The sequence below is a fragment of the Rhinatrema bivittatum genome, unplaced genomic scaffold (assembly GCF_901001135.1).
Source record: "Rhinatrema bivittatum unplaced genomic scaffold, aRhiBiv1.1, whole genome shotgun sequence".
Lineage (NCBI taxonomy): Eukaryota > Metazoa > Chordata > Amphibia > Gymnophiona > Rhinatrematidae > Rhinatrema > Rhinatrema bivittatum.
Window position 1 is genome coordinate 111,482 of NW_021820802.1, and position 26,676 is coordinate 138,157.

General features: G+C 47.0%; 1 protein-coding gene across 1 annotated transcript in view; it reads left to right on the top strand.

Annotated features, from left to right (window-relative positions):
- Positions 1 to 26,676, top strand: part of LOC115082149 (serine/threonine-protein kinase Nek5-like) — a 156,035-nt gene that overhangs the window by 101,982 nt on the left and 27,377 nt on the right. Inside the window, 2 exon segments of the mRNA XM_029586409.1 lie at positions 3,450 to 3,649; positions 24,769 to 24,835. Coding sequence (XP_029442269.1) covers positions 3,450 to 3,649; positions 24,769 to 24,835 — 267 coding nt within the window.

The following is a 26,676-nucleotide window of genomic DNA, read 5'->3' on the forward strand; positions in this document are numbered from 1 at the left end:
ATTTACTTGGATTTTAGTAAAGCTTTTGATATGGTTCCCCATAGAAAACTCGTGAACAAAATAAGAAGCTTGTGAGTGGGTGCCAAGGTAGTAGCATGGATTGCAAACTGGTTGACTGACAGGATACAGTGTGTAATGGTAAATGGAACCTACTTGTGAAGAAAGAACGGTGTTAAGTGGAGTGCCATAGGGATCTGTTTTGGGACTGATTCTGTTCAATATCTTTGTGCGCGACCTGGTGTAAAGGATTGAAGGTAAAGTTTGTCTATTTGCGGATGATACTAAGATCTGCAACAGAGTGGACATGTCTGAAGGGAATACAGAGAATGAAAAGTTATTTAAGAAAGCTTGAAGAGTGGTCAAAGATTTGGCATCTGGGATTCAATGCCAAGAAGTGCAGTCATGCATCTGGGATGTGGCAATCCAAAAGAGGTTAATGAGATGGGCGGTGAAAGACTAATGCACACAGACAAGGAGAGGGACCTTGGTGTGATAGTATCTGATGATCTGAAGGTGGCGAAGCAATGTGACAAGACGATAGCTAAAGCCAGAAGAATGCTGGGCTGCATAGAGAGAGGAATAATCAGTAAGAAAAAAGAGATGATAATAGGGATGTGAATCGGGCTTCGGACGATTGAAAATATCGTCGATATTTTCAAAATCATCAGAAATCAGGGGCTCCCCCGAAACGATAGGAAAACCCCACGATATTGATCGTGGGGGTTCTCTTATCATTTTGGGGGAGGGCGGGAAAAATGGCACACAAAAATAACCCCTAAACCCACCCGACCCTTTAAAACTAATCCCTTTGCTTCCCCCCCAAAACATTTTACAGGTACCTGGTGGTCCAGTGGAGGTCCCAGGAGCGATCTCCTGCTCCTGGGCCGTCGGCTGCCACTAATCAAAATGGCGCCGATGGCCCTTTGCCCTTACCCATGTGACAGGGTATCTGTGCCATTGGCCAGCCCCTGTCACATGGTAGGAGCACTGGATGGCCCGCGCCATTTTTAAAGATGGCGCCGGTCATCCAGTGCTCCCTCCATGTGACAGGGGCCAGCCAATGGCACGGATACCTAAGGGCAAAGGCCATCAGCGACATTTTTATTAGTGGCAGCCGACGGCCCGAGAGCGGGAGATCACTCCCGGGACCCCCACTGGACCACCAAGTACCTGTAAAATGTTTTTGGGGGGGTCAGGAGGGTGGGGGAAGCAAAGGGATTAGTTTTAAAGGGTCGGGGTGGGTTTTTTGTTTATCGACTCGGGCACAGCCGATAAACAAAACCGCGATCGGGCCCGATGGAAAAAAAACCCACGTGAATCGGAATCCGAACCGATTCCGGTTCCGAGTCACATCTCTAGGTGATAATGCCCTTGTACAGGTCCTTGGTGAGGCCTCACCTAGAGTACTGCATTCAATTCTGGTGCCTGTATCTCAAAAAGGATAGAGGCAGTCCAAAGAAGAGCAACCAGAATGGTGAGGAGTCAGCATTGTAAGACTTATGAAGAGAGGCTGAAGGATATGAATATATATATCCTGGAAGAAAGGTGGTGCAGGGGAGATATGAAACAGACCTTCAGATATCTGAAAGGTTTTAATGATGCACAATTGTCAAACCTTTTCCATTGGAAATAAATCAATAGACCTAGGGGACATGAAATGAAACTCCAGGGAGGACGACTCAGAACCAATGTCAGGAAATATTTCTTCACTGAGAGGGTGATGAATGCCTGGAATACATTTCCAGAAGAGGTAATAAAGACGAAAACAGTGAAGGAATTCAAAGGAGCATGGGATAAGCACTATGGATCCCTAAAGGCTAGAGGTTGGAAATAAAGAAAAGAGTGCATAGGGGTAACTGGGGGCAACTTGCTGGTGAGGCAGTTGCTACCCTTAACAAATAAGCGTTGATACTGTTAATGCGACTCCATCATTGTTCTCTGCTTCAACAGCAGTGAGAAAAGGGGAATTGGATTCAGACAGCAATCAATGAGGGCCCCGACTTTTACGGTTTGGGGAACAAATAAATATTGTGGTAACTAGCTGATGCAGCACTTACTACCCCTAATCGCTACGCCTGATACTTTTGATGCAACTCCAACATTGCTCTCTGTTTTCTCGGCAATGGTTAATGGAAATTGGATTCAGATAGCATCTGAGGACCCAGAATTTTACGGTCTGGGAAATTGATGAGCATGGGTGTAACTTCGCGCATCTTCCACAGGACTTTGCTGGCTTTTGTGCACATATATAAGTGGATTTTAAAACATTCTTCTGTGAGGGACATTCTCAGTTTTTCCATTTAGTCCACCAGTTTGCCCAGTCAATCTCGAGGTCATCCAGAACCCTCTGGTTCTTCATCCTGCATGCCCCCCAATTAACCAGGACCCCTCACCCTGTCATGTAAGCCCAGAAATGTGAGATCTGTAGACTTGCTCCTTATCAGGAGCAGCAGTAAAACTACATGGATAACAAGCTGCTGTGTGCTGTGGCTGCCGGATTTAAAATACAGATTTACGTGTGAAAGTGTTGGCCCCGCCTAGAATGCCCATGCTCCGCACCTTTTCCACCCCTTTATTTTTGACACATGAATGGGTATATATGCACATATTTCAAGGCTTTTTAAAATCTGCATTGCTCATACGCACCCACATTCGCGCATAAGTGGGTTTTGTTGCGCTACCAACGCTTTATAAAATCGACCCCTATGTGCAATAGAATCGATAGCTCCCAGCACATTAGTATCAATTTATTCATTTTTCTCCAGCTGAAAAGACCAATGATTGGTCCCTTCTCTGAGAGTTGTCAGTGAAGGGACCTCTCATTGGTCTTTTTACCTAGAATAAAGTGAAAAATTGATACTAATGTGCTGGGAGCTATCAGCTCTATTGCACATAGTTTTCAGCCTAGGAAAGGGCACTTTAGAAGGTTCAGGAAGTGGAGGTGGGTTTGGCCAACATCTCTTTTTAAGATTGGGAATGGCACCTACTCAGCACACCAGTTTTTTGTTTTTATTTTTTTTAAGTTATCAGGCTAACGTGTTTAAATAAATAAATAAAACTTTAGATTGCTATTTTTCTTACCATATTTAGCTGGATGATAACCTTTTTATTTTTTTTTTTAATCTGGCTGGGTAATGACTGACTTGGTTAAAACGCAGCTGTGCAGTGAGGCAGAATATTTAAAACACAGGGATTGTCCAGCTGAAACACATTTGATTGTCGATCTCTGAGTTACTGTAGGTGGGCTAACTGTTGGCTAATACTATGGTTACACTAAGGAGACCATGGTGCTGAGGGAAAGGATATCTTACATCAATAATAGAAAAGGGCAAAGAATGCAAAATAAGAGGCTAAAATAATTTTCATCATCAGGTTCTCCTTACGTGTCGGTTTGTAAAACTTTCCATTTAGAGCTAATGATTTTCTGTCCTCTGCTGTTGGGTTTTTAGCATTGGAGCCCCAATTTGGAGGCAGCAGAAAGGCCAGCAGAGAGGCCAGCAGCTGCCCGATTCCATGGACATTATGATCACTATTATGATCAACTTAACAACATCCAGAAGCGAACATATGGACATCAGCAGGTCTCTCAGATCAGCGAAAGAGCTGAGGAGTATTATAAGCAGAAAGAAGCGCATGTTCTAGCCCAGTGGTAAGTACCTTCCTCGAACCTGCTGTAAACGTTCAAGCCTCTGGTATTTGCCTCAGATTTCAGTATTTTGTTTGTTGCTGTAATATTTTTTTTACAGTCTTCATTTTCATTAACATCAGTTTCTATACAGATTGTAACAGGCTGGGGGGCTAGGCCTTCTCAGGATCCCCAATTATTGTTACACTCTGTCTTACAATAGATAGTCTCCACAAATGTTCATTCATGTAAATTCATTTACATGTAACCCCCTCAAACTCGCCATCCTGAAACCTTTGCTAAAAAAACCCAAATCTTTCCCCTGATAACCCAGCCAACTTTCGCCCTATAGCAAATCTTCTGATTATCGCCAAAATCTTGGAAAGAATAGTTAATAAACAACTTTCCGAATACTTGGACAACAACAACCTACTCTCACCGTCTCAACTAGGATTCCGTAAATCTCGAAGCACTGAATCCCTCCTTTTATCACTATCAGACAATATTCTCATGAACCTAGAGAAAAAACAATCCTGCCTGCTCATCCTACTCGACCTAATGGCGGCATTCGACACAGTGAACCATGATATTCTCTTAGATCGTCTAGCCGAGATCGGCATCAAAAACACCGCCCTCAGCTGGTTTTCATCTTTCCTCCAGAACAGGTTCTACAAAGTCAAGATTAACAGCAAAGAGTCACCACCTTTCAGATCCACACTTGGAGTCCCGCAAGGATCTTCATTATCTCCAACATTATTCAACATTTATCTTCTCCCTCTGTGTCAGCTCCTTTCCAAACTTAATCTAACACACTACGTATATGCTGATGACGTCCAAATCCTCATACCGATTAAAGATTCATTGCAAAAAACCCTGCTATTTTGGAATTCTTGTCTTCTATCCATCAGCAACCTTCTAGCAAATCTCAACCTGATACTCAACTCCAACAAGACAGAGTTCCTTCTCATCACTCCAGATGGCAACTACACTTTATCTAACTCACACATAGTAGCTCCTCCAGCCTTATCCCTCCAGGTCAGAAATCTTGGGGTCATCATGGATAATCAACTGAACTACAGAAGTTTCATCAGTAACACCGTTAAAGAATGTTTCTTTAAACTCCAAGTCTTAAAGAGGCTAAGACCCCTCCTACACTTCCAAGATTTCAGATCTGTATTACAAGTAATCATTTTCTCGAAAATAGATTATTGCAACTCTTTGCTGCTCGGGCTTCCTGCAAACACTTTGAAACCATTACAAATGTTACAAAATGCCACAGCAAGGATTCTAACAAAGTCCAACAAAAGGGACCACATAACACCCATTTTAAAGAACCTTCACTGGCTCCCAAACAAATATAGAATCCTGTACAAAGCCCTATCAATCATCCACAAAGTCATCCACAACACCACCCCAATTGATCTCACGATCCCATTACAGCCTCACACTACCTCCCGACTGATGAGACTAGCTCAGAGAGGCACTCTACAGGCCCATCCTCTCAAAACAACACTAAGTAGAAGAGCTCTTTCCACCGCTGGCCCTAAACATTGGAACTCACTCCCACCAGACCTCAGGCTTGAACAATCAACACCCACCTTTAAAAAAAGACTTAAGACCTGGTTGTTCAACCAAGCATTCTCCTAACCCAATTACTCTAGTACAGATCCCAAGGGTAGACCCTGCCCTTGACATTTCCACAAGTTTCTTCCAGCACTAATAAACCATTCGTAGTAGCTCACTCTCCCAGTGAACATCATGACAGTTGGCTTTAGGCCCCGCCAAGTCAGTCCCAGCGATTATACACATTGTTCCTCCAAGTATTTTGTATATAAATTGTATTCTCCTTGTTTATTGTAAGATATTATCCAAGTTTCAATTCACCCTGTTCATTGTAAGACATTATACTTTATACTGTCATTGTAACTGTTGAAATGTAAACCGAAGTGATTAGTAACTCTGTTACCTGAACCTCGGTATATAAAACTGTAAAATAAATAAATAAAATTTACAAATGAAGCCAGAATCAAAAAGCCTCCCCAGAGGTTGTGACTGCCTAAAACCAAAGAAACCAAAGTGGTAACTCCCATTCACTAGGGGTCACCTTTCCAGCCCTGGAGAGCGCTGGGTTCACTCAACTCAGGTGGGAGAAAGCCTCTCTCTGTCCCATGGAGTGGGAGCAGGATCACCTACAAGGCTAAACTGGGCAGAGGATTATCTTCAAGAACAAAACATAGTCCATTCAGTAGTTTTTACTCCAAACAAAAGGAAAAGTTTACTTATAAAAATAACCAGTTCAGCAGTACAAAATAAAGTCCACAGCATAAAATAGAAATCACAGTCAACAAAAATTAAACAGTCCAAAATCCTCTAATCTAGGTTCAAAAAACTCCATGTCTTATAGTTCATAAGAATCTTCCCAGGTTCTCTGTTGTTCCCAGACAGTTAACAGTCTTGCTCACAATACTCTCACACAGCTGACCCAGAATGTTGATCCTCTTGTCGCAGGTTGACAGTTGACTCGGATCTTCTCCTGAAATATCTCCTGGAACGGGTTCTCTTCCCTCACAGAGATACGCCATAGGACTGGAGAGGCAGACCAGGAACTCTTTCTTGTAGTTTCTCCTTTTCTCCCAGCTCCTTGCATTCACACAACGTAGATCTATCCCAGATCAAATCTTCTAACCAATACCAAATTCAGTTAGAAAAACCTCTAAATCTCCTCAAGACAATTTCTGTGCCTTTTGGTAGGCAAATTTTAAACTCCCCAGATAGTGCATCCACTTTGGGAGAAGTACCATCCCATCACTCAGCTAAAGCACACACTCACCCTCTGAGCTCCTTTTGCATCTCCTTTACCAGAAAGTTCCCAATATTAAGAGAGCACACACTTCAGGACACCTCTGAGCTTTAACAAGTGCAAAGTGATGCACTTAGGGAAGAATGACCCAAATTATAGCTACATAATTCAAAGTTCCAAATTAGGAGTCACCACTCAGGAAAAGGATCTAGGTGTCCTTGTTGAAAATATGTTGAAATCTTCTGCTCAGTGTGCAGCAGCAGCCAATAAAGCAAAAAGAATGCTAAGGATTATTAGGAAAGGAATGGAGAATAAAACAGAGAATACTATAATGCGTCTGTATCGCTTCATGGTGCAACCACATCTTGAATATTGTGTCCAGTTCTGGTCACCACATCTCAAAAAAGATAGCAGAATTAGAAAAGGTACAGAGAAGGGCGACCAAAATGATAAAGGGAATGCAACAATTCCTCTATGAAGAAAGGCTAAAGAGGTTAGGAGTCTTCAGCTTGGAGAAGAGATTGCTGCATATGTGGACCCTTGAGCTGAGACAAGGTTGAATCTGCCACCAGGGGAAGGCCCCCAGTGGTCCTCATCAACAGGAGCTTCACCTAAACCAGCCCATGTTCCCTGCAGGTTGAGCCCTTGGGTGCTGGGGCTGGCAGGACTTAGGTGCGGGTCTCTCACATCGAGGAGTCCAAAGGAAAAGACAGCACGGAGTCGGGCAGGCAAAGGTCAAGGCAGGCAGCAGACAGACGAAACAAGGAGCAGGTCAAAGGTCGGGGCGGGCAGCAGGCAAGCAAGACGAAGAGACAAGCTGGAGGTCAAGGCAGGCAGCGGTCAAGCGAAGTTGAAGTACCAGGCAAGGATCAGGCAGGCAGAGAGCAGGTGGAGACGAGATACCAGGCAGAAGTCCAAAACCAGGGAGTCAGTCCAAGGGCAGGAGCCGGAACAGGCGCAGGACCGGAACACAGGATCAGGAAGACAAGGCTGGAATGCAGGATCAGGAACAACGCAGACTACGCACTCAAGATCTGAGCAGGACCCGTTGCTGAGGCAAAGTGCAGTAGTTAGAGCCTGGTTTAAATACTCGGCCGAGGTGACGTCATCTCCCAGGGCCGCAGCGAAGTTTCCTGCCGCGGGCCCTTTAAACGGAGGAGAACAGTGCACGAGCACACCTAGAGAGGCAGGCGCTGAGGCCGAACCGGCAGGGTGTCGTGCCACGTGGGCAGGCCGCCGCAGCAGGATTCGAGGCCTGACCACCCGTGAGGCGGAGGAGAGGGCCGGAACATGATGCTTGCCGGACAGGGGCGGATTGAGGGAAAATAGTGGCTCAGGGGATTTTTCTCCATACTGGCCCATGGGTACCCAATTACATATACAATATAATTTACATATATATGTACACACCCCTATATTTCGGCATGGTCCTCCCGTATCAACACAGTACTATTTGCCAAAACTCAAAGAATAACAACCCCACCTATGAAAAAGAATACCACAAATATTACACCAGAATCTAAAATATCAATACACCTCCTATCAGGAAAACAGAATAGGCCAGCCAAGCTAAAGCTACTACAGATCCCTACAGAGAAACCACATGCTAAAAGAATTCTTCATCTCAGTCTTTGCATGGAAAACACAAACTCTCACCAAATACAGAATAAAGCCACATAAAGTATAAATAGAAATGTACAGAAAAAATCTAAACTGTAAAATGTATCATGCCAGACTCTATACAGTGCAACAATGGGAAAACAAAAATGTCACTAATCCTCATGAAACAATCAATAAAATCAAGATAAATAAATCATGAATCATAATTATAAAATCATACTAATAAAATAATTTCAAAACAGCTGATGAATAGAATATCCAATAATTAAAGACTCAAGCAAATTTTGAAACCTTTACCAAACACCAATAAAATATTTCAAACAGCAGACACATCAAATACTACCCAATAATTAAAATGGTAGTCAATCAAGAAAAATGAACTTAAAAAGCCACCTTTACTTACCCTTTCCAGCAGTTCTCCTACTCCTTTCCCTTGCAGGCCACACCAGAAGCAGCAGTAGCTGCTGAAGCTGTCCTCACGGTCTTCTTCCTTAGGGACCACAACCAATCTCTTCTCTATCTCTCTCTCACTCACACACACACACACACATACACACACCAGTCATACTCTCAAGACCAATTTCTGTCTCTCACACACCAATCATCTCCCCAACCAGTCTCTCTCACACACACACACAGACATACCAGTCATCTCCCTGATCAGTCTCACACATATACACATCACCTCTCTGGCCAGTCTCTCTCAATCACACAATGCTCTCACTCTCTCTTACTTACACAAAGGCTTTCAATCACACACATGCTCTCTCTATTTCACTTACACACAAGCTCTCAATCACACACATGTTCTATCTCACAGCCACAAGCCAGCCAAAAAATTGCTCCATCTCTCTTGCACACACACATTGACACACAGAAGCACCCTCCCTGTCTCACATACACATTACACTCTCACAGAAGCACCTTGCTTTCAGACTTGCAGCATTTTTTACTTTTACTAAAAGTGAAAGTGATGATCCCAACCATTAAATAAGAAAACCACATTCCTATCAGAAGGCGAAATGACATCCTTCCTTTAGGTTCTGTACTCCCAAGGGACAGCCACACACACTGTACAGCTTCTCTTGTTTTGTGCTTTCAGGCAATAAAGCAAGTGTCTTTCTTCAAACTATCAGTCATATGATTATTCATGTGGGAGATATGGCACCGAAAGACATCCTTAGTCAACTTCCCTTTTAAATGTCTTAGTCATTTAAAAATATACATTTTCTAAAGGCTTAAAAAAATGGCTAAACCGTTTCAGATTGGAACTATTCTAGTCTTCATGCTTAAATTATGCTTAAAAAAACCCAAACAAACCCCACCTGGCATCAGTATCTTAAATTTGTGATTTTGCTGAGATGAACATTTTAAATAGTTTAATTTTTTTTGCTTTAGTATTTGTCTCTACCCACTTTGCTAAATTTGATTTTCCAGAAGAGGGATGCTTAACATTCAGTAATTTAATCTTTCATCCAATTTTTCAAAAGTTGCATATGTACTATCACATTTCATTTTTTTTTAAACTGGCAGATTCCTTTCTCACATACACACACACAGAAGCACCATTCCTTTCTCACATTCACATACACACACACACACACACGAGCACCGTTCCTTTCTCACACACAGAAGCACCCTTCTGATCCAAGGCCCCCACTGAACAGCTGGTCTCCGGCGGCGGTTAGCAGCACCGGTGTTCACGTCTTCGGCCCCTGCCGGCCTCGATTTTAATTTCTTCGGCCCCCGCCGGAGACCAAGAGGGCCGAAGAAATTAAAACCGAGGCCGGCGGGGGCCGAAGAAATTAAAATCGAGGCCGGCGGGGGCCGAAGAAGTGAACACCGGTGCTGCTAACCGCCGCCGGAGACCAGCTGTTCAGTGGGGGCCTCGATTTTAATTTCTTCTGCCCCCCCCCCGGCTTGGTCTCAGGCGGGGGCCAAAGAAATTAAAATTGAGGCTGGCAGCAGGGGCCGAAGAAATTAAAATCGAGGCCGCCAGTGGCGGCCGAAGAAAAGAAGATAGGCACTGCCCAGCCAGCCCCCGCTTGAGGCTGGCTGGGAGGCGCCCATCTTCTTTTCTTCGGCTGCCGTCGTCGGCCTCGATTTTAATTTAGTCGGCCCCCTGCCGGCTTGCTCTATGGCGGGGGCTGGCTGGGAGGCTCCCATCTTCATTTCTTCGGACCCTGCCGGCTTGGTCTTCCGCGGGGGCTGGCTGATCTTCTTTTCTTCAGCCCACGCTGGCTTGGTCTAATGGCGGGGGCTGGCTGGGAGGCGCTGAGGCTGAGCTGAGGAAGAGCCACGCAGTCGAGACCACGTGACCAGCTAGACCGGCCCACCAGGGGATGTCCGATCCCCCGATAGGTCAATCCGCCCCTGCTGCCGGAGCAGGTAAGGGGGCCCGGCCACGGGTGCCGCAGCTAGGAAACCTAACATAGGGAAGATATGATAGAGGTCTATAAAATAATGAGTGGAATAGAATGAGTAAATGTTAATCAGTTTACTCTTTTGAAAAGTTCAAAGACCAAGGGGCACTCAATGAAGTTACTAAGTAATACATTTAAAACTAATAAGAGAAAATATTTTTTTACTTAACGTATAATTAAGCTCTGGAATTCGTTGCCAGAGGATGTGGTGAAAGCTATAAGTGTAGCTGTATTTAAAAAAAGGTTTGGACAAGTTCCGGAAGGAAAAGTCTATTAAATATTATTAAGACAGAGTTGCAAAAATCCACTGCTTATTCTTGGGATAAGCAGCTTGGATTCTATCTACCTCTTACCTGAGAGGTATTTGTGACCTGGCTTGGCCACTGCTGGAAACAGGATACTGGCTTGATGGACCTGTGGTCTGACCCAGTATGGTAAGTTTTATGTTCTTATGTTCTAACTGAACCCTCCATTGCTGGAAGATTCTTGAGTATACTCTAGTGGCCAAGCAAGGGCCATAAAAGCAAAGCCTGATTTTGATTACAAAAAAACAAAACAATGCACCAAATAGCAGGTGGAATTGTGTATGTGTATTTTGGCCCAGATCATTTTCAAAGTGGGCTTATGCGCGCAGGTCCACTTTGAAATTTGGTGTAACTTGTGTATATTTTTCTGCTAACTTATGCGCAATTACCTCCATATGCAATGAGGGTACACTACATAACATAGTAACATAGTATTATGTTGCTATGAATTTCCAAAGATTTGAGTGCCTGTTATGCAGGCAAAAATAGACATAACCCATCTAAATCAACCATGTCTGGCTAAGTGGATATTTAGCTTTCAGGAAGTACATGTGCACTTTCACATTGCCTGTGGGCGTTCTGTAGGGGAGGCATTTTGTGGGGTGGGGGTATGTATGTGTGGGGAAGTGGGGTGCATTTTGGAAGCGTGATTGAAATTTTCTTATCCATCTCAATGAAGTGCGCAGGTAGTAGGCCTGCTGGTAATGTGCATACTTTGTGTCATCATTTAACACCCCAGAGGTGTAGGTGTGTACTTCTAGCTACACAAATAAGCCTGGCTTTAAAACTCAGCTGGGTTTGTGCAGGCTGAAAAGTACATGCATATGTTGCCAATTAGGCCCCCTGTTGAAAATGTATCCTTAAGGGGTCCATTTCTCTCTCCCTGCCCCCTCACCTCCTGATCTGACATCTCCAGCATTTATTGTTGTTACACAGTGTTAAAGGGGTAATGCTTGGTGGGGCCAAGGGGTTCCCCCTGCCTCAGTGTGACATAGAAAAGCCTCTGATCCATGACTTATATTCATGGCTTTGATGTATCTTGCCCATTGACAATAGTGAGTTCAAGACTATGCTCTTCCGGCTTGCATTTGTGCTGGTATTCTTTAGAGCTTGGCGCGTTTACAGCGCCATCGTGTAATACATCACAGCTACGTAGCTTAACGGGGTATTGCCTTATACCTAGCATGAACAGCCCAGCTCAAGACCGACCAAGGAGCCCAATCCTACTTGAAAAAGGGGAGGGACTGTTTTTCTTCATTGTGATAAATCCCCGTAGCCGTTACCAATTTTCGAGAAACCCTCACGGAGGAAGGGCTTCTGAGCAATTGTTGCTGCGATCGCTGCATTGAGCTTTTCCACTGCTGCTTCCGCCAATATCCCATCAGCTGTTATACAGCAGCTGTGTCAATGGAGGTCTGGAGCTTACGCATAATACATTGGCCTCGATGGGCTCCTTATTATGTGCATGCAAAGATTTAAGTTCTCTTCAGCCCACTGCTGTCATCTGATGTCGTTTGGTGTGGATAGTTGGCTACTTATCCATCATGCACAAGAAATGTATGTGGGCCGGACTATCAAATGCCTCATTCAAGGGTTGCATCAACCAGTAACTTCACAGCTGTCTCCTTATCGTAGTCTCCCATCATAGTCTGCACATGCATCTAAGGTGATGCGTTTGGTCGTTTACTGGGGGTATTTTAGCATGGTGGTTTGGTCAGCAAACGAACAGGCTTCCAGGAGCCCTGGCATTGGAGTATCGGTAGTACTCCGTGTTCTACGTGCGCATGTACATTGTGGCACGAGCGAGGTATGTTTGCGGTACAAGCGGAGATGGGCATTGGAGATGTACCCAGGCAACTAGTCCTTCAGAACCGGAGGGCGTGCAAGATGTGGCATTCTTCTTGGTGGTGTTCATTGCGATACCAGGCTCCAAAGGATCTTTTTATCAGGGTTCCAAAGGGTCTCTTTATTAGCTGCATATAGTGTACACTAAACAGTAGGGACCATCCAAGGACTCAGCATGTTCGCACCTTGCCGCTTGCTCGAAGCTAGAAATGGGCCATGCAAAGCTCTCATTACCACCTTGGCGCATCTTCGCAACTCAGCACGTTGGAGTGTTCTGCTCGGGGCAGAGAGGGTGAGGGTGAGACTACATTCATTCAGATTGCCTTCACACTTGCAGTCCTTGGAGCTTAGCGATTCAGCGAGCTGCAGAGTCTCGGCGGAAGATGTTACAGCAGCAGAGCCTCATCGGAAAGTGTTATAGCTGTGTGGCTTATGGTGAGAAGATGTCAGCATCTTGAACAGTCCAGGATGAATCGAGGTGCACGCGGTATGCTCATCATGTCTCATCAATCTGATAGATTGGGGGCCGACTGTCCAGTTCCCCCTCTGGTGAAGGTGGTCAAAAGGGAGACTCACCGGGTGTCAAACTCTATTCGGGGGCTCTGGATTATCCTGCCTCGTCAAGCCTGGAGATTGGGCCTCGAAGAGATAGTGGCCGGACATGTCCTTGAGGGGCTGGATGGTCCCACTGTGTGATGGACTGTTCAGGACCCCTCTAGTAAAGACAGTCATAAGGGGTACTTGCAGGGAGCAAGACCCTGTTCTAGAGCTACATGGCCTTGTGGCCATCTCTTGGCGCTTTGGCCATGGGCGCTATTGTCAGGCCTGAGGATCGGGCCTGATGGATAAATGGTTGGATACACCTGAAAGGGGCCCTGGGAAGGTCCTGCAGTGTGGCAAACTGCCCAGGACCCCACAGTGCTTGAACCAGGAGAGCTAAGGTCAGGCCCGGGGATTGGGGCCTGACATATAAACAGCTGATACGACTGCGAGGGGCCCCTGGAAGGTCTTGCGGTGTGGCAGACTGCCCAGGACCCCGCAGTGCTTGGGCCATAGGCACTAATGTCAGCCCTGGGCATTGGGGCCTGATGGATAAATGACTGGACATGTCTGTGAGGGGGCCTAGAGGGTCTTATTTTGTGGCGGACTTCCCAGGACCCCTCTGGTGATGGTGGTCATAGCAGGACCACCCCTCGATGACTGGGGTGTCAGACAAGAACGGACAATCAGGAAGAGTGAGCCCGACACCGCCTGTCCTTATCATCATACATTTGGGTGTTAACGATTTAGGTGATGGCGTAGGCAGCAATGGAAGACAAGAACCACCTTGCCTCATCGTGGCCATCCTCAAGAATCTACTGACCAGGAACCATACCTCGACAGTGCACTGCACTGGGGTGGGGAAGTTACCCTGCCAAGTGCAATTGGCAGATAGCCAATTCCATGCAACGATAGGATGGTTACAACTGGCAACATGGTGGTATCATTGTGATATGAATGAGTGGACAGACATTGCACAGAATTATATGCCCCTGATTGAGTATGTTTGTTGAACATGGGAAACGATCTGTTCCTGTAAGCTATGCAGAGGCTATTCACCCATCTGATGCAGTAGCCATAGCCATTGTTTGGGGGGTGCCTGTCACGCGTGGGTGGAAAGTACTTCCATTCTCATGCTTGCTGGGCCCTTGTGGTGGCAGTGACAGAGTCCAGGAGAGCATTTGTAAATGCAGAAGCATTAGAAGTAAGCTGGGAGGTGCCAATATGTATGTGAGAGGCCTAAGGACCTTCCCTTGTTGCCACAGATGATCAATGTTGGGCCCTGGCACGCCCTCGACAGATCTAGAGCTGATACAAGTGGAAGAGCTCCGGCAAGGCTTGCTTTGTGGTGGCCGGGCCAAGATCCCCTGTAGGAGATGGACACTGGCAGGGGCTTGCTTGTGGCAGTCTGAGCTGGGGAGCCCATCTGGTGCTTGGTGGTCATGGTGCCTGTACTGGGGACCCGCTAGGGGTGGGACTCCATGGCTCCGCATGGGCGGAGATTAAAGTATCTGCACCTGCCCAGAATCAATTTCCGTAAATGTTATGGACTGGACTTGGAGCCTGATTAGACTCCCCTGTTAGGGAATCTAATAAACGGCTGCAGCCTTTGCATCCAAATTATGTGTCGTGTTTTCCTTGTGTGTAACTGGTGAGACCAGATGGGCTGGGGTGGGGGCGGATTGGAGCCCCAGGGTGTCTGGGCTGCCAGGTTATGTAGCTTTAAAGAGCTTGTTAGAGGTCCAGTGCCATCTGATAACTATTTTAAATTGGAGTCACTTTGCCTTGGTTTCTTTGGCATCCCTCTGTGGGCTAATAAGTCCTTTTTTCCTATCTTTCTGCAAAAATATTCTCCTTCACTTTGCTTCCCTTTGTACCTTTAATTTCAGATGCCAAGTGATGTCTTAGCATGCCCTAAAATGAGGAAATGTCTTAAGCAGAGATACCTCAGAAAGAAAGATTCTTCCAACGGCTTGTTATCCAATTTTAGGGTCGTTCTTAGTGCATCAGTCAGATGTCGGAGTTCTCTTTACGAAGATGTAGCACACAGTAACGCCCATTATTTACTCCAGCTCCCGTTATTTCCAATGGTGCCTATGCACTAATAATGCAGGATAATGTGCAGTGCACCTTAGTAGACTTTTTGGCATACATTTTCAAATATTAATCACATAAAAATAAATTGCTAAAATGCATTTATGCATGTAAAACCTTTTGAAAATTACCTCCTTTGTTTGAAAAACTAAGGGGCCAATGCAATACAGTGCGCTCAGCCAAGTACATTGTTTAACCTGTGGTTGGACGCAAGTTTTGGATGCGCGTCTACAACCCCTTAGACTATAAGGGGCGGATTTTAAAAGAAGCGCGATCAGCCTACTTTTGCTTGCGCATCAGACTCAAGCAAAAGTACGCTGGATTTTAGTGGATACGCGCGGAGCCGCGCGTATCCACTAAAATCCTGGATCGGCGCGCGCAAGGCTATCGATTTCGTATAGCCGGCGCGCGCCGAGCCGCGCAGCCTACCCCCGTTCCCTCCAAGGCCGCTCCGAAATCGGAGCGGCCTCGGAGGGAACTTTCCTTTGCCCTCCCCTCACCTTACCCTCCCTTCCCCTACCTAACCCACCCGCCCGGCCCTGTCTACACCCCCCCCCTTACCTTTGTCTGGGGATTTACGCCTCCCGGAGGGAGACGTAAATCCCCACGCGCCAGCGGGCCTGCTGCGCGCCGGGCCGCGACCTGGGGGTGGGTACGGAGGGCGCGGCCACGCCCCCGGACCGCCCCGGGCCGTAGCCACGCCCCCGTACCCACCCCAAAATGCTGCCGACACGCCCCCAAAACGCCACGACGACCGGGCCCGCCCCCGACACGCCCCCCTCCGAAAACCCCGGGACGTACGCGAGTCCCGGGGTCTGCGCGCGCCGGTAGGCCTATGTAAAATAGGCTCACCGGCGCGCAGGGCCCTGCTCGCGTAAATCCGGGCGGATTTACGCGAGCAGGGCTCTTAAAATCCGCCCCTAAGGGGATTAGCGCGTCCAAAATGCTCGTCCAAACCCCCCACGAAACTGATAGTGCTCATCATATGCAAATGCATGTTGATGAGGGTATTAGCTATTCTCCCCAGATCCCCCCAAAAAAATGTGCGCCCGACCCGCACATTTTTACGCTTAGAAATTAATAACATATTAAGTTGGAGGAACCAAAGGTTAAAAAATAAAAATAAAAGTGTGCTGGCGGGTCAGGTTAGGAAAAGGGACGCTCAATTAACAACTGTCCATTTTCCTAACCTGTGGCTGTGCACAGGTTAGGAAACAAATGCTCGTAAAATTGAGCATCCATTTTCCTAAGCCACTGACAGCCACCTCTCCTGGGCGCCCACTGCCAAGGACGTACTAGAGCTGTACATTGCGGGCCCAGGAGAGGTCCTGGGTGTGCGTTAGGAAAGGGGCGCTCAACACTGAGTGCCCGATTTCCGCGCTGATTTATTGCAGCGGCCCTGTAAGCAGGTTTAAGCAGGGCCGGTGCAAGGGGATTTGGCACCCTAGGCGAGCCTTCTTCCTTGCGCCCCCCCCCCCGGTCTCGGCCCCGACTCCTACCTCATTCTCAATCACGCCCGCTGACTGGGGTTTTCTGGGTCGCGAACAGATTGGGCACTGCTTGCGGCCCGCCAAATCTCCACTCCTCTTTGCCACCACTTGCGGCCCCATATGGCTCGCACCCAGTGGCGCACCAAGGGTCTCCGGCGCCCAGGGGCCAATGCATTTGTGTGCCACAGAAAATCTGTGGCATCTCTAGACAGAAGAATTTGTTTTGGGTGGGGGGGGAGCCAAAATGACATTTCTTCATCACACCCACCTCTATAGCATGGATCCTGCTTTAAAATTGGTTATAAAAAAAAGTGTTGTTAAAAAAAGTCCAAAGGGTCCTCTGCATTATTTTAAAAAGCTGGCCAGTTTCACACTTCTAGTAAAACTACTATAAAATTATTTGATAGCCTCATTCAACTAATTCTATATGGATTATGAGAGTGAAGTCTGGAATATATAGGAAGGGACAGAATGTCAATACAAATCCTGCACCTCCAGTTCTGTATCTCTGTGCATCCACTGAAATTCCCCCAAACAATGGAGCTTGGATGTTTCCCTTACAGTTCATGATACTAAAAGATATTTTCAAATTCTGGTGTCACCTCACAGCAACAGCAGCACAAACACCTTCCACTGCCAGACACATTGTGAACTAACACAAAGCACCGCAAAAAAGACACCCAAAATCTATACTGCAATCCCATCATAACATAACAGTAATAACACCAAGGACTCAAACAACAATAACCCTACCTGTGAATAAGCAAGGGTAAATATTACACTGGGTCCTAGAATACCAATACACCACCTACTGAGGAAACAAAACAAACCCAATTGCTATAGATCTCTATACAGACACTATATGATAGCAGAATCTCTCATCATGGTCACACACACAGAGCAGAGACAGACCCTCACCAAATACAGAATACAAAATAAAGGAGCACAAATTAGAAAAAACTGAAATGGAAACCCCAAGAAGCCAGACTCTGTGTATTAGCAATGGAAAAACAGAACAACCATTCCTCATAAAACAAATAAAATCAAGAAACAAAGCATCAGTTATAATAGTAAAACCATACTAATAAAATATTTTAAAACTACTGATAAATAGAATTTCTATTAATTAAAATCATATACATTTTTTACAATTTCCCAAACACCAATAAAATATTTCAAAACAGTACATATATCAAATAACACACAATAATTAAAACTAATAAGGATTTTAAAAAGCCCCTGCTGTCCATACATGGGAGCTCTTTATTTCCAGTCACCCTGATATTGTCGAGGATTAGGAGGTTATCCTCTCTCTCTCACACATACTCACATGTCCATTCTCTCTCACACATACACTGTCACATACATACACATTCATGCTCTTATACCCAACCATAACCTCTCGCTCTCACAGACACTGACACACTCAGGCTCTAAGGCACTCTCTCCCCCTCCACACACACCCCCACACAAACTCTTACTCCCCTGGATTTTCTCATACACACTCATGCTCTCACTCTCACTGGCTCCCTGACATACACACAAACACACACTCCCAGGCAAGCTCCCACTCGTTCTCACACACACACACACACACACACACACACACACACACACACACACACACACACAGAGGCAAGCTCCTAGTCATTCTCACACTGAACCCCAGGCAGGCTCCCATTCATTTTCACACCACTCCCTCCCCATCCCCCAGGCATGCACACATTCATTCTCACACACACAGACCCCCAGGCAGGCACCAATTTATTCTCACACACACACATACACCACAAACAGGCAGGCACCTATTCTCACACATACAAACCCCAGGAAGACACCCATACATTCTCATTCACAGACACACCCTCAGGCAGGCACCCATGCATTCACACACATACACCGCCAGGCAGACTCCCATTCATACACATGCACACACTAAAGGCAGAGACCCCCTCTCTTTCTTTTGCCAGCAACCTCAGAGCCTCTCTCATTCTTCTGCTGCCACTGTCACTGCTGCTGTATGGCTATTGCAGAGGTGCTGATTGCTGCTATTGGCACTGAAGCACATTCTGCTGCCTCCTCTGTGCAGGCCCCATGGGCTTCCAGTTCCTCTATGCTGATCTCGTACATTGTGAGATCCGCATAGAGAAAGTGCTACTCTTGCACATTCCCAAAGATTACATGTGCCAATCAGTAAAAAGTAATTTATTTCTTTTTACATTTGCTGTCTGATCTTAGTTTTCTAATCGGTTGGTCACAGGCTTTTTTTTTTCCACTTTCCCTTTCTTATTTTTTTGCCAATTCCTTTTATAACATATTTCTTTTCTCTCCATCTGTCTGCTTCCCTCAAACACAAAGTCAGGTTCTCATTCTCACATGCTTTCTCTCTCTCACATACACAGGCACTCATTCTCACATGCTGTCCCTCATACAATCATTTATACACAGTCTCTCTCTTGCACATGCTGTCTAACTCTCACTCCCACATGCTGTCTTGCTCAAGCACAGGTTCTCACTGTCACATGCTCTCTCTCATACAATCATTCCTACACACAGGCTCTCACTGTCACATGCTGACTCACACACACAGGCTCTCTCTCACTCCCACATGCTGTCCTGCTCAAGCACAGGCTCTCACTGTCACATGCTCTCTCTCATACAATCATTCCTACACACAGGCTCTCACTGTCACATGCTGACTCACACACACATACACACAGGCTCTCTCTCACTCCTACATGCTGTCTTGCTCAAGCACAGGCTCTCACTATCACATGCTGTCTCTCTCTCACACACAGAGGCTCTCCCATGCTGTCTCTGCAAACATTCAGGTCTTCACTCCCACACACACACACACAGTCTCTCAACTCATCTCATACACGCACACATGCACACTGTACAAACCCTCAGTCTCTCTCTCACCTCTGGGCCTCCTCTTCATGGGCCACTGCAGGATGGGCTCTGCAGCAGCCCCGGTCTTCTCCAGCCGCGCTGATCCTCTTCTGCACGTGGCTGATGCTCCTCCTCTTTCCTGCCCGCGCGGCTCCGGCAACATTTTTCTTCCGGGGCCGCGCGGGCAGGAAGGAGGAGAAGTTCCTGCATTGGCTGATGCTCCTCCTCCTCCTTCCTGCCCGCGCGGCCCCGGAAGAAAAATGTTGCCGGAGCCGCGCGGGCAGGAAGGAGGAGGAGCACCAGCATGTTTAGACGCGACTGTACCACGGTCCTGCCGATCTTCTTGCTGTGTGTATCCGGCACACAGCATAGCAGTAGTTCACCGCTCAGCCGCCATTGGGATGATGTCCACCGGCGGCCATTGGCCATCAGCGGCTCGGCGCCCCCTAATGCTCAGCGCCCTAGGCGATCGCCTAGTTCGCCTAGTGCTTCCGCCGGCCCTGGGTTTAAGGGTGCAGGGATCCGTTTGCTACAAGACACTGCCAGCTGCCCTCCCACCTTACTTACAATCCTAAGTCAGAGAAAAGACAATGTGAGTTCTCCTTAGAAATAGACTTTTTTTTATCAGATTTGGTAGGACATAGCATTTACAAAATAACAACAATTGCTATCTCTAACATCCTGGCCACTAGGTACCCATTTTCCCTAAAGAAAGTTCTGTATCATGGGTAATTTCACACATGTCATAAACCTTGGCTTGCTTAAGATATTAATTCTTGTGGCTAACTTACTTACCCCTGATTCCAACTTCAGGCAATAGCTCTGTTCGCCTCTGAAACAGGTTCCGGCTGGAGAGCTGGGGAATGTGGGCAGGGGGAGAGGTTTGCTTCCTGGGCTTGGTGCTGGTAGAGTGGGCAGGCTGTCCAGGAAGGAGCCTAGCTTCTGGCTCTGGTGCTTGTCTGGGCTGGTTCTCACCTTTCCTCGTCTATGACTCCATGTCACTCTCCGCACCTGAGCCAGGATCTCCTCTCTCCGATCACCTGGCCACACCTAGTCTTCTCCCTTCTCGATAGTAGGGAGGGCGGGTTTGCCTCTGGCCTCCCTTTCGCTTTCAGGGACACTTCAGTACAGGTTCTCTTTCTCTGGGATTTCTTCCCGGGTTTGCATTCAGGGTTTGTGCCTCCTCTTTCTCCGGGGATCCATTGCTTGCCTGCTCCCTTTTGGTTTCAGGGTCGCTCTCCCAGGGGGGTCCGTTCTTCCTCCTTCTCTTCCTTGCCCCCCTGTCTTATACTTCCCAGCTGATAAATATGCATAAGCTCATGCATAACCTCATGGTGGATGGAGGGTCTTTGCCACATTGCAGGTCTTTTTTCCCCCTCCCCATTACTTCAGGAGGGGTCCTGCCATGTTGCAGGTCCCACGTCTGTATGCCAAGCCATGTGTCAGAGTGTTTTCTCCGTCTCAGGCTGCCCCTCCCTCTAAGGGTGAGGCTCTTTCTGACCTTTGTTTGCTTGGATGTCCCTGACACTTGCTTAGGATCTTAAGTCATTGCCTCTCTGTCTGCTTTATATTTGCACAGGACTGACAAACAGGTACATCTGATAAGGTATCCTTCAGTGTATTAGGACAAGGCCTCTTCATTTTCCACAGCGACAAGTTTTTAAAGTACCTGGGCAAAGTTCCTTCTCTTGCTGTGAATGACTGTCAGAATTTGGCCTGTACATGGCTATTATAATTCATAACTGGTGCATCATTGATAAACAGGAGATGTTGCCCTACAACCCCTAAGAGTTCTCCCGGCCAAAAGCTTGTTGAAGTACTTGCAAATTGCACAGGCAACAGTGGGATTCCTTTTCAACCCAATTTTTCCAAGAGCTAGGTTTTCCATTTCCTCTAATTTTGTATTTTACCAGATATCAGTATCTGTTAGCCGTTTACAATCCCATTTTGCCAATTTGTGTATTCTTACCCATATGTCCTTATTTCTTCTTTAAATTGGACTAAGCTGGCTGACAGTTTTGATGCAGCGAGCTCAATCGTGCAATGCATTCTGAATGTACTTGTGCTTGGGGTTTCATAGTGCACATGGTGTGGCCCTACTAAAATTAGGGTCATAAATGACAATTCTCTTTCATTCAAAAAGGAACTCAAGGTACTTTATAACTTATGTTTTCAATCCAGAAGTATGTACGCAGCCAAATTTAGGTGCTGGCATGAATCTGAAAAGCTCTCCTTAAGATAGCATTTAGTAATATGGGGTATGTTTCTGGCAGTCCAACATATTTGCTAGGGATCCTGCTGTACCAAGCACTCTGAGTGTGAACTGTATAGTATGAGGATATTTTTATAACATTAGGCATTAGTTAGCTGACAAGTTACACCAATTTTCAAAGCGAACTGACACACATAAGCCCACTTTGAAAATTATCCCACCAAATCTACTCATACTAGTTACACCCGCTAAAATGTCCACACAAATTTTCTGCGAAAATTACACATATAAAGGTAAATTTTAAAAACCAGACACGTACATTAATTAGGGGATGCGCAAATATGTCGGTCTCACGCGCACCGAACAGATTTTAGAAGCTGTCCGGGTACGCATGTAAATGCTGCAACGCTCACATCTCAGAAGATTGCAAAAAAGGAAGGGGCATGGCCTGGGCAGGGTATGGGCATTTCGGGGCATGAACCAGATGTACATGTAAATTCTTACATGATACGGTGAGCGCCAACTCACCTGCCGCATAACTTCACTTCTAACATGGATGCCATGTAAGTTATAAAATAAAGATAAATAGGCAGATCGATAGGTTTTACGGGTTGGGAATAACTGGGGGGAGTGAAGGCTATCAAAGCATGGGGGGGAGGGGGGGTGGGAGGACCTATCTCTTAACTGGGTGAACCAAGGATGAACTGGTAAAACTGGAAATAGCGTCTGCGCGCACTCCTTTTAAAATCCCTCGATTTACCTGGTAGAAGCGGCATTTGTGCGCACTTGCGAGCGCCCACTTAAAATGTGGTGCACATGTGATGTGCATGCGGCCAGGCTATTTTATAACATGCGTGCATTTATGTGCACAAATTATAAAATACCCTGGGAGCAGGCTGACGAATGTGCGTACCTTGGGAAATAGGTAGTACTAAGAAACAAGAAAAGGACTTATACGCACAAGCAAAAGTCACCTGAGAACATATGTGTGTTTTTATTTTTATTTTATCACACTTAAGTATTAAGTTAAAGAATTACAGTATACCGCATCTACGGTTAGCCCATAAAGGGAATTTTAATACACTTTACATATAGGGGCAGATTTTAAGAGCCCTGCTCGCCTAAATCCGCCCAAATCCGGGCGGATTTAGGCGAGCAGGGCCCTGCGCGCCGGTGAGCCTATTTTACATAGGCCTACCGGCGCGCGCAGAGCCCCGGGACTCGCGTAAGTCCCGGGGTTCTCCGAGGGGGGCGTGTCGGGAGCGTGTCGGGGGGCGGGCCCGGTCGTCGTGGCGTTTAGGGGGCGTGTCGGCAGCGTTTTGGGGGCGGGTACGGGGGCATGGTTACGGCCCGGGGCGGTCCGGGGGCGTGGCCGCGCCCTCCGTACCCGCCCCAGGTCGCGTCCTGGCGCGCGGGGATTTACGCCTCCCTCTGGGAGGCGTAAATCCCCCGACAAAGGTAAGGATGGGGTTTAGACAGGGCCGGGCGGGTGGGTTAGGTAGGGGAAGGGAGGGGAAGGTGAGGGGAGGGCAAAAGAAAGTTCCCTCCGAGGCCACTCCGATTTTGGAGCGGCCTCGGAGGGAACGGAGGTAGGCTGCGCGGCTCGGCGCGCGCCGGCTATACAGAATCCATAGCCTTGCGCGCGCCGATCCCGGATTTTAGCGGATACGCGCGGCTCCGCGCGTATCTACTAAAATCCCGCGTACTTTTGCTTGCGCCTGATGCGCCAGCAAAAGTATGCCTATTCGCGCGGTTTGAAAATCTACCCCATAGCTTATAATATTGAATCATGTATCTGAACAACTGTGGCACCCCCTGGTTGAAGTACAATCCATCTCGAATTTATTTATGTGCCTATTTGTAAACCGTTGTGATCGTATATCACTAAACGATGGTATAGAAAATTTTTTAAATAAATAAATAAATACCTGCGCACCAATTTGAAAATTAACCTTCATACTTTTTAAAATCCAAAAGTTCAAACCTCTCCCCATCTCCACTCCCAGAAACGCCTCCTGGCAGTCCAGATAAACTGTAACTCAGGAACATGACACACCTGCGTAAGTTTACCCACATATTGGGGCGGATTTTAAGAGCCCTGCTCGTGTAAATCCGCCCGGATTTACGCGAGCAGGGCCCTGCGCGCCGGTGAGCCTATTTTACATAGGCCTACCGGCGCGCACAGACCCCGGGACTCGCGTATGTCCCGGGGTTTTCAGAGGGGGGCGTGTCGGGGGGGGCGGGCCCGGTCGTCGCGGCGTTTCGGGGGCGTGTCGGCAGCGTTTTGGGGGCGGGTACGGGGGCGTGGCTACGGCTCGGGGCGGTCCGGGGGCGTGGCCACGCCCTCCGTACCCGCCCCCAGGTCGCGGCCCGGCGCGCAGCAGGCCCGCTGGCGCGCGGGGATTTACGTCTCCCTCCGGGAGGCGTAAATCCCCCGACAAAGGTAAGGGGGGGGTGTAGACAGGGCCGGGCGGGTGGGTTAGGTAGGGGAAGGGAGGGTAAGGTGAGGGGAGGGCAAAGGAAAGTTCCCTCCGAGGCCGCTCCGATTTCGGAGCGGCCTTGGAGGGAACGGGGGTAGGCTGCGCGGCTCGGCGCGCGCTGGCTATACGAAATCGATAGCCTTGCGCGCGCCGATCCAGGATTTTAGTGGATACGCGCGGCTCCGCGCGTATCTACTAAAATCCAGCGTACTTTTGCTTGAGTCTGATGCGCAAGCAAAAGTAGGCTATTCGCGCTCCTTTTAAAATCCGCCCCATTGGGTAGGCAGTTTCACAAAATCCCATTTCTGTAGGCAAAACATTGCCCTACCTGCAGAAATACTTTGGGAAATGATCCTCCCTGTGACAGAAGTGGGACTCTTCTGACGGTTTAACTTGCCAACATTTTGAATTGCTGTGGTTGAAAGTTTTCATTTTCTACCAGGCCTGCAGATTTCCTTCAGAGACGGTGGGAAGCTCAGCAGTACAAGATAAAAGTGGAAAAGCAAATGGTAAGTTAGAATGATAGAATGAAATGTATACAAAGCTTTGTTATTATCGTTGGCATGATATATATCTATATCTATATATATATATATATATATATATATATATATATATATATATATATTTGCTTGCTCACTACTGTTTTTGGTATAATGCTAATTGTTATCTCTGTATCTCTTGGCATTTAAAAAAAAAAAATGCCTACAAACAAGGTGAATTTTAAAAGTCTGACGCACACATTAATTAGGGGATGTACGAATATGTCAGGCTCGTATGCACCAAGCAGATTTTAAAAGCCACCCAGATATGCTCATAAATGCCACAGCACGTACATCTCGGAAGTTTTCAAAAAGGGGCATGGGGGTGGTCTGGGCAGGGCATGGGTGCTTCAGCATGTAAAGTTGAGAGGTGTGCATAAATACTTAGGCGATTCTGGCAGGCGCTGATGCCCCCTGCCTTGTAACTTGAGTTCTACTATGAGTGCTGTGTAAGTTATAAAATAAAGATAAATAGGCAGATCTGGATTTTAAGGGTCAGGGATAACTGAGGGGAGTGAAGGCTATCAAAACATTGGGGATTGGAGGATCTACCTCTTAACTGGACGAATTGGTAAAACTGGAAATGGTATCGGTGTGCACCTCTTTTAAAAACCCCCAATCTACACGGTAGATAGCGGACATGTGTGTGCACATAACCCGTGCCCACTTAAAATGTGGCACATATGTACGCGGCCAGGCTGTTTTAGAACATGCACATATTTACGTGCGCAAGTTATAAAATAGCCGCGCCCCTGGGCATAGACTGACGAACGCGTGCATGTGTACGCCCGCTCACCGGTTTGAAAGTTACCATCTTAATGTGGCACTTGGTAATACCTGATATTAATATTTGGATATAAAGTCCGAAGGTCAACAACTAGGTTGAAAGTGGTCCACATGGAAGCAGTCACTGATTAGACTTACTCTTTAGTGCACAAATGCTCACGTCACACAACTAAAGACGGAATGGAGGGCGGCTTTCCATGACTCAGCCAATTTGCACGGGCACTTTTATCCCGTAGTCAGTTTTACTCGGGCCATTTTGCAAAATGGCGCCCGGCCGTATTGCAAAATGGCGCCGGCCATATGGCCGGCGCCATTTTGCAATACAGCAATACGATTCGAGTGCAGGAGGTTGCTCCCGGACCCCCGCTGGACTTTTGGCAAGTCTTGTGGGGGGCAGGAGGCCCCCCCAAGCTGGCCAAAAGTCCCTGGGGGTCAGCGGGGGTTCGGGAGCGATCCCCTGCACTCGTGACGTCGGGGGACAGGAACCAAAATGGCCTTTGCCTTTGCCCTGTCATATGACAGGGCAAAGGTTAGCGCCGGCGCCCCATTTCTATTAACGCAGCCGTGGCCTGAGAGTGGAAGATCACACCGGGACCCCCCCCACTGGACCCCAGGTAATTTAAGACATTTTGGGGGGGTTCTGGAGGGTGGGGGGATTTATTTTAAAGGGTCGGGGTGGGTTTTAGGGTTGTTTTTAGTGTGCCGGTTTTCCCGCCCTCCCCCTTCCCTCCCCCTTCCCCCGATTTACGATTTTTGACGATAAATTGGGGGAATTCCTATTGTATCGCGCCTTCTAACGATATTTGACGATTTAAAATATATCGGACGATATTTTAAATCGTAAAAAAACGATTCACTCCCTATTGATTAGTACATTGTCACAATTCCTCCACCAAGTGTCATGGATTTAATGGGTACAGAGTCTTTGTATATCTCCAGAACTGTTCCCAGACTCGTGCATCTCCTAAACTATTCCCTTTCATAAAAAAGTGCATTGCTTGGCAGTGTGAAATGCTTTCATA